The 16,163-nt window shown below is 48.8% G+C and overlaps 1 protein-coding gene across 1 annotated transcript in view; it reads left to right on the top strand.

Moving 5' to 3' along the window:
- NOL6 (nucleolar protein 6) overlaps positions 1–16,163 on the top strand; it is a 93,922-nt gene that overhangs the window by 65,311 nt on the left and 12,448 nt on the right. Inside the window, exons 12-13 of the mRNA XM_048504709.1 lie at positions 558–647; positions 11,945–12,145. Of these exons, the coding sequence (XP_048360666.1) occupies positions 558–647; positions 11,945–12,145 (291 nt within the window). The remainder of the gene's footprint in view (positions 1–557; positions 648–11,944; positions 12,146–16,163) is intronic.

Raw genomic sequence — 16,163 nt, 5'->3', positions numbered from 1 at the left:
TTGATAGATCAGTGTTATCAATGGGGGTTTTTAGCCACGGGTTTAGATATTTGTTCCTGGCTAAACTGTGTAACGGGCAGTGTAATATCCCGTGTTGGATTGATTCTTCGTAAACTGAACTGCAGGGACAAAATCTTTCATTAAAAGGCACTTTCTGTTTTCTACCCTGAGTGGTGGCTGAAGGGAGAATATTGCACCTGGCAAGGGTCAGGAGACTCCTACATTCCTGCTGGGTGACCCTGGGCTAGTCCCAGTTCTCTCAGAACTCTCCCAGCCCCACCTGCCTCACAAGGTGTCTGTTGTGGGGAGAGGAAGGGAAAGGAGCTTGTCGGCCACCTTGAGTCTCCTTACAGGAGAGAAAGGTGGGGTATGAATCCAAACCTTCGTGTGAATAAGGGCATGCCCAAAAGTTCCATGCAATGCAAAATATGTCAGATCTCTCAGTGATCCTCAGGAGAGACCCATGCATGCCGGCCAGTGATGCTGGGCAAATGTAGTTTCGCAACCTTTTAAAAACTCCCCACCCTGTCTCTCTCTCTCTCTCTCTCTCCTTTCAGATGCTGCTTCGTCTGCTCGTTCTGGCTCAAGAGTCTCTTCGGACTTTGGAGGAGCAGCTGATGGACCCTTCGGGGAACCAGGACGTGAAGGTCAGCCACTTGCCTTTTCCCTCTGTGGCTGGGTATGGAAGGGAAGATGTGGTGTCCAAAAGTGTGTTTAACCCTTTGCTGTAGCAGAAGTCTTGCAGCCTCCCGGTCTTCTGCTCTCGGCTCTGTTGAGAGCCAGCGTGATGTGGTGGACTCTAATTCGGAGAACCGGGTTTGAGTTCCTCCTCCTCCTCCACATGAGCGGTGGACTTTTATCTGGATTTGTTTCCCTGTTCCTACACATGAAGCCTGCTGGGTGACCTTAGGCCAGTTACAGCTGTATACGAACTCTCTCAGTCCCACCTGCCTCACCAGGTGTCTGTTGTGGGGAGTGGAAGAGGAAAGGAGTTTGTAAGACTTCTTTGAGACTTCTTACAGGAGAGGAAGGCGGGATATACATTCAAACTCTTCTTCTCTTCTTAATGGAATTCAGTGATGCGTAGCAGGCACAATGTGAAAGGCTTGGGTTCAAATCCAGCCTGACCCAGGACCTCTTCTGATGAGCTGTGAGGCTGTATTTTTCTCTCTGTCTCAATGAAGCAGGGATATTGCTGTTCTCCCACCCTGGTGTGTTGCTTTGGCAGGCAACTAAGTTTATTTCCTGACTGCAGTGGGTTGAAAACTTTGCACAATGGTTCGTTGCCTGGGGAAGCTCACTTCCATGAGATGTGAGAATGGACAGCTGGCTTAGATGAACGTGAAAAGAGAGAGGAATGAATGAATGCTTATTTACGGTTAACAACCAGTAATGCAATAATTCATAAAAGAAGAAGAAGAGTTTGGATTTATATCCCCCCTTTCTCTCCTGTAGGAGACTCAAAGGGGCTTACAACCTCCTTGCCCTTCCCCCCTCACAACAAACACCCTGTGAGGTAGGTGGGGCTGAGAGAGCTCCGAGAAGCTGTGACTAGCCCAAGGTCACCCAGCTGGCGTGTGTGGGAGTGCACAGGCTAACCTGAATTCCCCAGATAAGCCTCCACAGCTCAGGCGGCAGAGCTGGGAATCAAACCCGGTTCCTCCAGATTAGATACATGAGCTCTTAACCTCCTACGCCACTGCTGCGGTGAAAAGTTAAAATATAAAATAGAAGTTATTTTAACATTCCTCTAAAAGAACTGATGGTCTCCTATCCACCTGCTTTCCTGTGTTTGTGGGGGACAGTCCTGTTTGTTGGACGTTTCTTAGAACTGTACTATGCCAACTTGATTGGAAATTATCCTGCAGTGTTTCAGGAAACTAATAGGATTGGTCAATACCCTAGAAATTCACTAAGATTTGGATTTATTCGGGCATAAAATTATTTGTATGCCTGAATAACATATTTGGATATACCCGAATATTCGGGTATATTTGAAAAATTCGGGTCTGTCTGATTTTTTTGGTGTTTTTTGCGTTTGTGCTTGCAGGGGGTGCATTTTTAAAGCTAGCAGCACCAAAATTTCAGTATATAATCCGAAAACACTCCTGATGATGTCACCCCAGTTTGGTGAAGCTTGGTTGAGGGGATCCAAAGTTATGGACCCCCGAATTGGTTGCCCCATCCCCCATTGTTTCCAATGGGAGCTAACAGGAGATGGTGCTACCCCTTTGATGGTCCATAACTTTCGACTCCCTTAACCAAACTTCACCAAACTCAGTTGGTATCATCAGGACGGTCTCGGAATGAGACCCTGAAATTTTGGTGCCACTAGCTTTAAAAATGTGCCCCTAATAGGCACCCCAAGAAATTGCCCAAGATTCTCTGCTCTGCAGTGCCTTGGTTCCATTGTTCTAGTCTGTGGAGCAGCAGAAAACAAGTTTAGTTCTTCTTAACCACTACACCACTACATCCACGTGATGTATGCCTTCATCGCGCAGTGGAAGCAGTTCAGCGGAGGACAGTTCTTTGCTCCAACCCACATAAGAGCTTCTCTATGACATATATGACTGGTCGCTATGGGAAATAGGTGGCTGGACTAGATAAATAATTGGTATGGCTCAGCAGGGCTAGCAAGCAACATAAGCTGTGATTGGCGAGGCGAAGCATTAACCGAACAGTTTTTTTAAAAAGATGTTCCTGGGTCAAAACAACAGACAGGAACACGGGTGTAGTTTATCGAACAATCCACAACAGGGACACACCCAAATAACTATACCCAGATTATTAGAGAAGTCAATAACAGCAAATGATAATGCCAAAAGAGAAGCGAATGTGCAATCTTTTAATTAAGTACAAACCCACACCCTAATCTACAAATTGCAGTCTCAACCTGGATATTGAGCTATTTCAGCCCGACAGTAGAAGGGACACATGTAAGACTTCAACTTAATGCTACTTATTAGTTTTGAGATACTGATAGTGTTCATAGACCAGTGGTGGTGAACCTTTGGCACTCCAGATGTTATGGACTACAATTCCCATCAGCCCCTGCCAGCATGGTCAATTGGAATTGTTATGGAATTGTAGTCCATAACATCTGGAGTGCCAAAGGTTCGCCACCAAGGTCATAGACTATGGGCAATCATAAATACCACTAGGTTGTTGCGGGTTTTTGTGGCCGTGTTCCCAATAGTATTTTCTCCTGACGTTTCGCCTGCATCTGTGGCTGGCATCTTCAGTGGAGCAAAGAGGAGAAAATGCTACTGGAACATGGCCAGACAACCCAGGAAACCCACAACACCCTAGTGATTCCGGCCGTAAAAGCCTGCGATGGTAAAAACAACGTTGCTGAAGAAGTGGGAGTATGGGAAAACTGTCCTGCAAGACTCTGACCACCTTTGTGGACTACATAAAGTTTGATAAAAGACTGACCTTTATTGGGAAAGTGTATTTGTATTACGGGCTGCCCTTTTTAAGGATGCAAATTGGCATTCTTGATGCTGCATTGTTTGTTGCTTCAGGATTAGGGTGTAGGTTGCACTTAATTAAAAATTGCACATGTCCTTTGGTTCTGGTGTTATCATTTGCTGTTATTGACGTCTCTAATAGCCTGGATATAGTTATGAGGGTGCGTACCTGTTGTGTATTGATTGTTCCTGAGGTCAGGCAAAGTAGTCTAGATCCCTCTGGAGTCACCAGGGAGGGCCTTCCGTTTTCCGCCAGGCTGGCAGAGTAAATGATGACAAAGAAATATACTGGTTTGCTGATGAGGGGATGGATACTGCAATTTGGACCACGAACCTCCAATTCTTTCCCATTTTCTTGGTGGTTCTCTGAAGATCCCATGTTAGCTTTAGACCTCCTCTCGACATGAGGAGGATGCCAGAGCAGGCCCTGTTGTGGTTGGGAGGCCATTGCTCAGATGTCTTTAAATCCCTGCCTGATGCAGAGGGAATCCCACTGATCCAGTGGGATTCTCACAATACTAGAACCAGGGGGCATTCATTGAAAATGCTGGGGGTGGGGGGGAGAATTAGGACTAATAAAAGGAAACACTTCTTCACGCAACGTGTGATTGGCGTTTGGAATATGCTGCCACAGGAGGTGGTGATGGCCACTAACCTGAATAGCTTTAAAAGGGGTTTGGATAGATTTATGGAGGAGAAGTTGATTTATGGCTACCAATCTTGATCCTCCTTGATCTGAGATTGCAAATGCCTTAACAGTCCAGGTGCTCGGGAGCAGCAGACGCCGAAGGCCATTGCTTTCACATCCTGCATGTGAGCTCCCAAAGGCACCTGGTGGGCCACTCACTGCGAGTAGCAGAGTGCTGGACTAGATGGACTCTGGTCTGATCCAGCAGGCTAGTTCTTATGTTCTTACGTTCTTAAGGACGCAAAAGATGGGAACACTCCATCTTCCATCCCCACAATCCAGAATTTTCTTCCATCCCCACAATCTGCTTCACAAGTCCTCATTTCTGGTGCTTAAATTTGTTCTTGCTGTTTCAATGATTCACTGTTGTTAAAATGGTCAGCCGCCTGAGGGTTGTTGAAGCAAAAAGGCAAGGCAGACCTTGCTTAAATGAGGAGATGTTCCCCCGAGAGGGGGAGGCAGGGCTAGTTTTCCAGTTGGGCCCTGTGAGCCACCTCAATGCCGGCTTGAGGTGGATGGTACTGATGTTGAATGAATTTCAACAGAGATAACTGCACTTAGGCACAAAGAATGAAATCTACAGATGCTCGATGGGTGATACCTGGCTTGATAAAAGTACATGTGAAAGGGAACTAGGAGTCTTAGTAGACCACAAACTGAGCATAAGCCAACAGTTTGTTGCAGCAGCCTACAAAGCCAATGCGATTCTGGGCTGCATCAAATAAGGCTTGTAATGTCTAGCTAGACTTGAGGACATAATAGTATTTATGTATGTATGTATGTATGTATGTATGTATGTATGTATGTATGTGTATGTATGTGTGTATGTATCTCCCTCTCTCTCTCTCTCCCCCTCTCTCCCTCTCCCCCTCTCCCCCACTCTCCCTCTCTCCCTCTCTCTCTCTATTTATCTCTTTAATATACCGCCCTCCCCCAACGGGGAGTACCTCCCTATTCTTCATTGGTCAGCCCTCACCTGGAATACAAAATTAAAAAAAGAATAAATTGATGATTTTTGAAGGTTAAGGACTGTTAAAATAAGATCCAATAGAGCAGTGGTTTCCAACATGGGGTATGTGTCAGAGCGTTTGGGAGTAGGTGAAAAAACTGCAGTAGGTTTGCTAATATGGGGGTACAATGTTAGGGAAATGGGTTGCCCAGGGATCCGTGAGTTAAAAAAGGTTAAGAATCACTGCAGTAGAGAAAAGTGGAACTTTTTATCCATCATGATGCTAAAGATCTAACTGGTTGTTGTGGGTTTTCCGGGCTGCGTGGCCGTGGTCTGGTAGATCTCGTTCCCAACATTTCGCCTGCATTTGTGGCTGTCATCTTCAGAGGTGTATCCAGAGGTGGGATCCAGCAGGTTCTCACAGGTTCCCGAGAGTAGGTTGCTAATTATTTGTGTGTGCCGAGAGGGGGTTACTAATTGGTGATTTTGCCACGTGATTTTTGCCTTAGTTATGCCCCTCCTCTCAGCAGTAGCGCGCAGAACTTGAAGCAGTCTAGCAGGAGGTGCACCGGCGTGCGTGGCAGCCTGTGCCTGCGTGCATTCGTTTCCCGCCCAAGGACCGGCGCAGCGGCTGTGTCCTTGCCACAGCCCCGCCCAGGAATGCTCCGCCCCCGGAATGCCCGGCCATGCCCCCGACGTGCCCCGCCCAGCCCCATTGGCGCTACGCCACAGTTTGAATCCCACCACCATGGGACCCTGTTACTAAAATTTTTGTATCCCATCACTGGGTGTATCACACAGAGAAGTGTAACTCGGCTCTGGGGCAGTGGAGAGGGCCTTGTCTCTTGGCTGTGCTTGTCTGCCCTTGATCTGTTTCCCGCTATTTACTTTCTTCGTTGCTGAAGAAAATTCAGAATGCCTCATCTTGGATCTTTTAGAATGCTCCCTGATTTGTAGGGTCAGGGAAAACACGCGCAACGTGGAGTTGTGTATGACACAGGTGTGGACAAGCCGTGGAACGTGGTAGCAGAATTCATCTTCCTGAGAAATCTCCACTTCCGCCTTCCTGTCTTTTCGGTCGCTGGGTTTTATGGCTATTGTGGAATGTTTACAGTTGTGTGGACAAAATCCTAGAAGGCAGGGAGTTCATTGCGTGAGCATCCCACAAGTCAGGGGGAATCCAGTTTGTGTCCTGAATTGCTCCCTTCCTGTCTCATGACTAAGTAGAAGCATGGCATCATATCCAAAATAAGGGAAATTATGCAAATCTGGCTTGTTTGCATGATTCATGTGGTGAGCAGTCTGGAGCTTCTCCTTTTCTATCTATCTGTCTGTCTGTCCGTCCGTCCGTCCGTCCGTCCGTCCGTCCGTCCGTCCGTCCGTCCGTCCGTCCGTCTGTCCGTCTTCCCTCCCTCCCTCCCTCCCTCCCTCCCTCCCTCCCTCCCTCCCTCCATCCATCCATCCATCCATCCATCCATCCATCCATCCATCCATCCATCCATCCATCCATCCATCCATCCATCCATCCATCCATCCATCCATCCATCCATCCATCCATCCATCCATCCATCCATCATTTGGGGCCAAATCCGTACTTTCCTTTCTTTCTAGTGGGGGCCCGTCTCTGCTCAGCACAAGAGGAGGACCCTTTAGACCAGTGATGGCGAACCCTTTCGAGACCGAGCGCCCAAATTGCAACCCAAAACCCACTTATTTATCACAAAGTGCCAACACGGCAATTTAACCTGAATACTGAGGTTTTGGTTTAGAAAAAACAGTTGGCTCCGAGGCGTACATTACTCAGGAGTAAGCTTGATGGTAGTCGGTGGCTTTGCTTCGAAGCAACCGTGCAACTGTTCCAACGGGTGAATCACGACCCTAGGAAGGTTTACTCAGAAGCAAGCCCCATTGCCAGCAACCAAGCTTACTCCCAGGTAAAGGATCGCGCTTTAGTTCTTTGCATGAAAATCAGTGGGGTTTAACAGCGCTTAACAGGGTTTCCTACACTGCCTCCCCAAAACTAGGCCTTAGGTTTAATTCTAATAATCAAGCCCAGCAGCCCAGGCCAGCCTAGATGTGTGTGTGTGTGTGGGGGGGGGACTCTGTTTGTGCGTGCCCACAGAGAGGGCTCTGAGTGCCACCTCTGGCACCCATGCCATAGGTTCGCCACCACTGCTTTAGACAGACAATTTGCCTAGTGCATAATCCTCATAAGCAGAAATGTGTCAGGCTCCGTTGTTTTCCACCCCACTCGAGGATGACAAACCACTTTCCTGGCTCTGTTGTGCAGAGCTGCCAGGAGCTTTCTAGACTTCCTCCTTTCTTTCCCAAGGCCTCAACGGCGAGGCAGGGCGAGTTGCATCGTAAACTTTTGCTTGGCAACAGAGATGACAAGTGAACCAGATGAACCGTGAGTCAGCTCTAAGCAGTCGATCGCTTTGTGCTGTTGTCACTCACAGCTGCCGATCTGCGGCTGGATTTTTGACATTGTCTGGGAAACGGGCTCAGTGGACCGAGAAGTGGGTTTCTTTTCCCCTGACTTAGCGCTGAGTTAGCAGAATTGGTTTCTGAAAAGCGAGCGAATGTGTCAAACCTCCAAAGGTATCCTGGCACAGTGAAATTGAAATGAATTCTGCTTAACCGGAAGAGCTGGTTTTTGCAACTGGTGTCTGGCTGATTTCCCTGGGTGACCCAGGCTAGCCCGATCTCAGCAGGTCACAGAAGCTAAGAAGGGTCGGTCTAGGTCAGTGATGGTGAACCTATGGCACGGGTGCCAGAGGTGGCACTCGGAGCCCTCTCTGTGGGCACGCACACACAGAGTTAATCATGTGGGGGGCAGAAAATCACACACATACCCCACACACATCTAGGCTGGCCTTGGCCACTGAGCACGACGTGTGTGTACTACGGTGAGCAGGGAGGACTCAGCTGGCGGGCCTGGTGCCTGTGCTCTGGGTGGCTGCTGCCTGGGGGGGTGGGCACAGAGGAGGCAGAGATGCTAGAGAGACACAGAGCAGTTTGCGTGGGACTTGCTGGAGGCTAGAGCAGGCTGGCCCCTGCTCAAGCGGGTGGGGCAGAGGAAGAGGGAGCCAACCGGTTTTTTCTAAACTAAAACCTCAGCATTCAGGTTAAATTGCTGGGTTGGCACTTTGTGATAAATAAGTGGGGGTTGGGTTGCAGTTTGGGCAATCGGTCTCAAAAAGGTTCGCCATCACTGGTCTAGGTCAGGGGTCTGCAACCTGCGGCTCCGGAGCCACATGCAGCTCTTTCAGCCTTCTGCTGCGGCTCCACGTGGCCTGGAGGTCAGAGGGTAGCAGGGTGTGTCCCTCCTGCCCTCCAGAGCAGTGCTGCAAGGAAAGGTGAGCCGAGGGGCCGAAACAGAGGCAGCTCCGTGCGTGAGGGCACTGCTTCTCGCATCCCCTCCACTCACCTCTCCTTCCAGAGCTGCTCTGGAGGGCTGGAGGGACACGCCCACGCGACCCTCTGACCCCAGGAGGTCGGAGGGTAGCATGGGCGTGTCCCTCCAGAGCAGCTGCCATCCCCCCTTGCTATCCCTGCAGCCGCCATCCCCCCTCTGCCCCATGGAACAGGCAACTGCCTGCTTCATCGGGCAGAGGGGGTTTCCCTGCACGGCACCTCTTCCCCCCCAGTGCTGGAAGGAAAGAGGAGCGGAGGGGCTGGACCAGAGGCGGCTCCATAGATCTTCAGGGCTGTGGAAAATGGGTCCAAATGGCTCTTTGGGTGGTAAAGGTTGCTGACCCCTGGTCTAGGTTTGCACTTGGATGGGAGACCTCCAAGGAAGTCCGTGATCCCAATGCAGAGGCCAGGCAACGGCAAACCACCTCTGAACATCTCTTGCCTCGAATCTGCCAAGGCGTCGCCATAAATTGGCTAGAACTTCATACCAAGAAAAGCCAAAAAAAAAATAAAAATAAATCGAGGCTGTTTTATTTCCTTGTGAAATCCCACAGCAAAGTCTTCATCGCTCTGCTCTTCTGGTGTCCTAAGTGAAAACGGCAATGTGGTATAGCGGTTGAGGGCGGCGGACTCTAATCTGGATAAACAGATTGGATTCCCCACTCCTCCACATGAACGGTGGACTCTAATCCCACTCCTGCACGTGAAGCCTGCTGCGTGACTTTGGGCCAGTCACAGTTTTCTCAGAACTCTCTTAGCCCCCCGGCCTCAAAAGGTGTCTGTTGTGGAGAGGGGAAGGGAAATGAGTCTGTAAGCCACTTGGAGTTTCCTTAAAGGTAGAGAAAATTAGGGTATAAAACCCAACTGTTCTTCTTCATCATTAGAACTCTGTAGTTCTGCCGATAGTAATTGCACCAACTCTTCTAAATTATTTGTGTAATGTTGGACAACAGAAACTGCCAGCGGGACAATCTCAGATGTGGCTACAAAGCCCAGGGAATTTCCAAGAAGCCCATTTGCAGGTAGTGGTGAAGAAGTGTTTCCTTTTATGAGTCCTAATTCTTCCCCCCAGCCTTTTCAATGTATGCCCCCTGGTTCTAGTATTGTGAGAAAGAGAGAACAATTTCCCTCTGTCAACATTTTCTACCCCATGCATAATTTTATAGACTTCAATCCTATCCCCCCTCAGATGTCTCCTCTCCAAACTAAAGAGTCCCAAACGCTGCAGCCTCTCCTCATAAGGAAGGGGCTCCAATCCCTCAATCATCCTCGTTGCCCTTCTCTGCACTTTTTCTATCTCTTTGATATCCTTTTGAATATCCTTCTTTGGCGTCTGCCAAGTGTTTATAGGAAGAAGGAAGGAGCATGAAGGGGTTTTTGCCCCGCAAGGTTTGTGATTGTGCCGGTTTTTTAACGTGTGACTGAAGGCAAGCAATGGCAGCCATTTTGTTGGTAAATTAATATTGCTTGGAGTGAGCATCTTCGCCCTGCTCTGTTACTGCTGCCATCTTGAATTCCCAGCCCCATTTGAAATCCCCAACTAAGACCCTGGAGAGCAGCTGCCAGTCTGAGTTGGAAATACTGACCTTGGTGGACAAGGGGTCTGATTCAGTATTGTATTCAGTGGTGGGATCCAAACTTTTTAGTAACAGGTTCCCTCGCCAGCCCACCCCCCTCAGCAAAGGGGGCAGAGGCGTACCTAGGCAAACCTGAGCCCTGGGCAAAACCTGAGTTGGATGCCCCCCACATGGGCAGCCACCCCACCACGACCCCCCCAAATCTTTTTTGCACCAGGTCATTCCTAAATCATCATCACATTATAGAAAATGCCCCAACTCACAAATCTGAACACAGCAATGGTGAAACACGCAGGTTCTTTGATAGAGATTGGTGAGAGAAAAGGTACGAAAGGCTGAGAATCCATGAATTGCAGTACCTGAAAGGGATTCACCCAGTTCAGGGAGTTACATTATTAGTCGCAATTGCTATATGGAACCTTCACGTTCAAAGGCAGGATGCCTCTCGGGGAGGCGAGGGCGTGGAGATGGAAAAGCGGACCCAATTAGTAACCCCCTCTCGGCACACACAAATAATTAGTAACCCACTCTTGGGAACTGGTGAGAACCTGCTGGATCCCACCTCTGATTGTATTCCATGTGTATGTGTTCTTATTAGGTCTTGCACCAAGAATCAATAAGCGGACTCTGGATACAGGATCAGTAGTCTTTATTGAGTGTTGTCTTTATTGAGTGGCACAAGCTCCCTAGACTCAGGAAGTCAGTTCTGATGACCTGGCTTCTACAGACACATTTATCCCCCAAGTTTGCTCCCCGTAACCCCCCCTCCTTTGATTTCCCAGAGGATGCGCGAAAGTGAGGTGGGAACAGAATTATTGTTGAAAGCGCACTTCTCTAGAACAAAGCAGAGATGTATTGTCAAAGGCTTTCACGGCCAGACTACAACTGGTTGTTGTGGGCTTTCCAGGCCGCGTGGCCGTGGTCTGGTAGATCTTGTTCCTAACGTTTCGCCTGCCTCTGTGGCTGGCATCTTCAGTGTCCCAGAGGTAAGTTACTTCTCTCTGTGATACACCTCTGAAGATGACAGCCACAGATGCAGGCCACATGTTAGGAACAAGATCTACCAGACCACGGCCATGCAGCCTGGAAAGCCCACAACAACCAGAAGCAGAGAGAGTTGGTTTGGGTGGCTTCCAAGGAGCAGCAGTGGCGTAGGAGGTTAAGAGCTCGTGTATCTAATCTGGAGGAACCGGGTTTGATTCCCAGCTCTGCCGCCTGAGCTGTGGAGGCTTATCTGGGGAATTCAGATTAGCCTGTACACTCCCACACATGCCAGCTGGGTGACCTTGGGCTAGTCACGGCTTCTCGGAGCTCTCTCAGCCCCACCTACCTCACAGGGTGTTTGTTGTGAGGGGGGAAGGGCAAGGAGATTGTAAGCCCCTTTGAGTCTCCTGCAGGAGAGAAAGGGGGGATATAAATCCAAACTCCTCCTCCTCCTCCTCCTCCTCTTCCTCTTCTTCCTCTTCTTCCTCTTCTTCCTCTTCTTCCTCTTCCTCTTCCTTTTTCTTTTTCCTCCTCCTCCTCCTCCTCCTCCTCCTCCTCCTCCTCCTTCCTCCCCCCAGCCAGCCTGGTTGTCTGCATTTGCAAGCATACAAGAAGAGAACAAATGGAGGATATACACATTAACATGTCAGAGAGTGGATTACATTGTAAAAGCATAGATCAGTCCCCATACAGTAGAGCCGATATTCCCTCTTGCAGGTGTGAACCCAATCTTCCCGAGGCGCCTCCCTGATGGATGCCAGGAAGGCAGGTGCCATTCCTGACAGTTCTCCACGAACCACAGATTTCTGCTCCAAATCCTCAACGTAGCAAATAGCCTCGATCCGTTTCCTTCTTGCAGGTGGCCTTCCGTCCTCCTCTGGATTTTTACGACGTCCTCATCTACCTGAATCCCAAGCAGATCCCCAGACATTTGCAAGCAGTGGACCGGCCGGCCAAATCTTTCAGCAGAGGGATATTGTCGAGTGACGCCGCGGTGAAAACCCGGGCTTTCCCAGTGGTGGATTATGACCCAGCCCAACTCTATCTCCAGGAGTTGCGGGTGAGTGAGATGGTGCCGAAGGGTGGCAGGAAAGCGACAGGACTTTGTGGTGTTTAAGAAGGATATTGTCGAGTTGGAACGGGTCCGGAGGAGGGCAACCAAAATGATCAAAGGTCTGGAATCCATTCCCTACGAAGGGAGACTTAGGGAGCTGGGGATGTTTAGTCTGGAGAAGAAGAAGAAGAGGAGGAGGAGGAGGAGGAGGAGGAGGAGTTTGGATTTATATCCCCCTTTCTCTCCTGCAGGAGACTCAAAGGGGCTGACAATCTCCTTGCCCTTCCCCCCTCACAACAAACACCCTGTGAGGTAGGTGGGGCTGAGAGAGCTCCGAGAAGCTGTGACTAGCCCAAGGTCACCCAGCTGGCGTGTGTGGGAGTGGATAGGCGAATCTGAATTCCCCAGATAAGCCTCCACAGCTCAGGCGGCAGAGCGGGGAATCAAACCCGGTTCCTCCAGATTAGATACACGAGCTCTTAGCCTCCTACGCCACTTCTGCTCCCTTAAGGGGGGACATGGTAGTCATATTTAGATACTTGAAGGGGTGTCATGTTGGTGAGGGAGCAAGCTTGTTTTCCGCTGCCTCAGAGACTAGGACACAGAATAATGGATTCAAGGTGCACGAAAAGAGATTCCACCTAAACATTGGGAAAAACTTTCTGACTGTCATGGCTGTTCAGTGGAATACACGGCCTCGGAGAGTGGTGGAGTCTCCTTCTTTGGAGATTTTTCAACAGAGGCTGGGCACTCCCACACACGCCAGCTGGGTGACCTTGGGCTAGTCACAGCTTCTCGGAGCTCTCTCAGCCCCACCTACCTCACATGGTGTTTGTTGTGAGGGGGGAAGGGCAAGGAGATTGTAAGCCCCTTTGAGTCTCCTGCGGGAGAGAAAGGGGGGATATAAATCCAAACTCTTCTTCTCGCACGGTTGCTTAACTCAGCTTACTCCTGAGTAACGCGTGCCTTGGAGCCAACCGGTTTTTCTAAACTAAAACCTCAGTATTCAGGTTAAATTGCCGTGTGGGCACTTTGCGATAAATAAGTGGGTTTTGGGTTGCCATTTGGGCACTCGGTCTCGAAAAGGTTCGCCATCACTGGTTTATAGTATTCCCCTCCCTTCCATTGTGATCTGCACAACAACCCTGTGAGATAGGTTATATCGATTGAGATCCCCCAGGGCACTGGCATCCGCTGCTAAGGACCTCATCAGGCTGGAGCCAGGACCGAAAAAGGCCAGGCTCTGGTTGAGGCTAGCTGAATGTCCTTGGGGCCGGGGACCATCAAGAGGTCACCACTGGAAGAACGAAGGGTCCTCCACGGGCAGTATGGGGGAAAAAGACAGGGTCTCCTGCAAGCTAATGCTGAAAAACTTAAGGGATTATCCGTATAGCTACAATCCTGTCTCCTGCAGTGGCCAGCCCAGGTATGTAATTGGTCATTCCCAAGATTTGAATCATCAGAGTATCTTTGAAGGGAGTTGAGAATAAAACTGCAAGGATTGTCATGCCCTTATATAAAGCCGTGGTGCGACCGCACTTGGAGTACTGTGTTCAGTTCTGGTCGCCACATCTCAAAAAGGATATCGAAGAGATAGAAAAAGTACAGAGAAAGGCAATGAGGATGATTGAGGGATTGGAGCACCTTCCCTATGAGGAGAGGCTGCAGCGTTTGGGGCTCTTTAGTTTGGAGAGGAGACGTCTGAGGGGGGATATGATTGAAGTCTATGAAATTATGCATGGGGTAGAAAATGTTGACAGACAGAAATTTTTCTCTCTTCCTCACAATACTAGAACCAGGGGGCATCCATTGAAAATGCTGGGGGGAAGAATTAGGACTAATCAAAGGAAACACTTCTTCACGCAACGTGTGATTGGTGTTTGGAATATGCTGCCACAGGAGGTGGTGATGGCCACTCACCTGGATAGCTTTAAAAGGGGCTTGGACAGATTTATGGAGGAGAAGTCGATTTATGGCTACCAATCTTGATCCTCTTTGATCTGAGATTGCAAATGCCTTAGCAGACCAGGTGCTCAGGAGCAGCAGCAGCAGCAGAAGGCCATTGCTTTCACCTCCTGCAGGTGAGCTCCCAAAGGCACCTGGTGGGCCACTGCGAGTAGCAGAGTGCTGGACTAGTTGGACTCTGGTCTGATCCAGCTGGCTTGTTCTTATGTTCTTATGTTCTTAAGGGGCATCTGGATTTGAGTCCAGTAGCACCTTATTGGCCAACAAGGTATAAGCTTTCAAGAGATAATGCTTCCTTCAACATGTTATCCGAAGAAGGGCCCTTTGACTTTCAAAAGTTTACACAGTCCCTGTTTAATCTTGTTGATCTTTAAGGTGCTACTGAGCTTGAATCTTATCTTTTCCTCTGGAGACAAACACAGAAAATGGTTAAAGTGAGTGTATCTGTTATGATATATGCTAGAACTGTGCGTCTCTGTTGCTCCCTGATATTGTCTCGGCCAGGATATGGAACTGCATAAGCAGTTTTGTGAAGAGATATTTTTATTTTATTTATGTATTTATTATTAATTTTATATACTGCCCTCCCCCTTGTTCACAACAAGGTTAAAACATACATTAAAACATAATTTAAATATTAATCACATAAAAACAGAACCCATTTAAAAATGTGGATGGCTTCTGGCTACCCCCCTCCCCCCCTTGTGCCCATGGGAGGCCAGATGACACGGTAGATGTATTTTTAACCAGGCTGGCCAAACGCCTGGCGGAACAGGTCCGTCTTGCAGGCCCTGCGGAAACTCTGTAAGTCCTGCAGGGCCCTGATCTCCCTAGGGAGCCTGTTCCACCAGGTAGGGGCCAGGGCTGAAAAGGCCCTGCCCCTCGTCAAGGCCAGTCTGATCATTTTTGGGCCAGGGATCACGAGTAGGTCCTCCTCCGAGGAGCGGAGGGGCCTACCGGGGCAATATGGGGAGAGGCGGTCCCTCAGATATGCAGGTCCGAGACGGTGAATGGCTTTGAAGGTCAAAACCATAAAGGTACAAAATAAATGGCCTTCAACAATACATATAAAATATTATCTGTTGTCTCCTCCAAGAGAATCCATTCTTCGGGTATGGGCGGTAAGGAGTGTTGTACACTGCCCAGAGCCCTTCGGGGGTGGGCGGTTTAAAATCTAATAAATTAATAAATGAATAAATCAATGAAAGAATGAATGAATAAATAAATAAATGGGTTTCATCCCTACCCAGCGCTATCTGTGACCATCTCCTTGGGACTGATCATGAACAGCTGTGCTTACATTCCTGTATCGTTAATTTCATCTGTTTTCCTGCTTCTCTGTTCCTATACATATTTTAATTGCTTTTTATTCATCTGGAGTTAATCCAGGAATCTGCGCACTGTGAATTTTGTGAGGTACAAACACCTACAATAAATAGAGAGGGGGAATTTGTTTGTACGTTATTTGTTTGTACGTTATAGAGAGGGGGAATTTGTTTGTACGTTATTTATACCCGACTTTCCTTCTCTGTGAGGAATTCAAGGAGCCGCAGTGGTGTAAGAGGTTAAGAGCTTGTGTATCTAATCTGGAGGAACCGGGTTTGATTCCCAGCTCTGCCACCTGAGCTGTGGAGGCTTATCTGGGGAATTCAGATTGCCTGGGCACTCCCACACACGCCAGCTGGGTGACCTTGGGCTAGTCACAGCTTCTCGGAGCTCTCTCAGCCCCACCCACCTCACAGGGTGTTTGTTGTGAGGGGGGAAGGGCAAGGAGATTGTAAGCCCTTTTGAGTCTCCTGCAGAAGAGAAAGGGGTGATATAAATCTAAACTCCTCCTCCTCCTCCTCCTCCTCCTCCTCCTCCTCCTCCTCCTCCTCTTCTTCTTCTTCTTCTTGTTCTTGTTCTTGTTCTTGTTCTTGTTCTTCTTGTTCTTCTTCTTCTTGTTCTTCTTGTTCTTCTTGTTCTTCTTGTTCTTGTTCTTGTTCTTCTTGTTCTTGTTCTTGTTCTTGTTCTTGTTCTTCTTGTTCTTCTTCTTCTTCTTCTTGTTCTTCTTGTTCTT

This window comes from Sphaerodactylus townsendi, linkage group LG07, assembly GCF_021028975.2.
Source record: "Sphaerodactylus townsendi isolate TG3544 linkage group LG07, MPM_Stown_v2.3, whole genome shotgun sequence".
Classification (NCBI taxonomy): Eukaryota; Metazoa; Chordata; class Lepidosauria; order Squamata; family Sphaerodactylidae; genus Sphaerodactylus; species Sphaerodactylus townsendi.
Note: the sequence above shows the minus strand (reverse complement) of the source record. Positions and strands in the feature narration are given on the sequence as shown.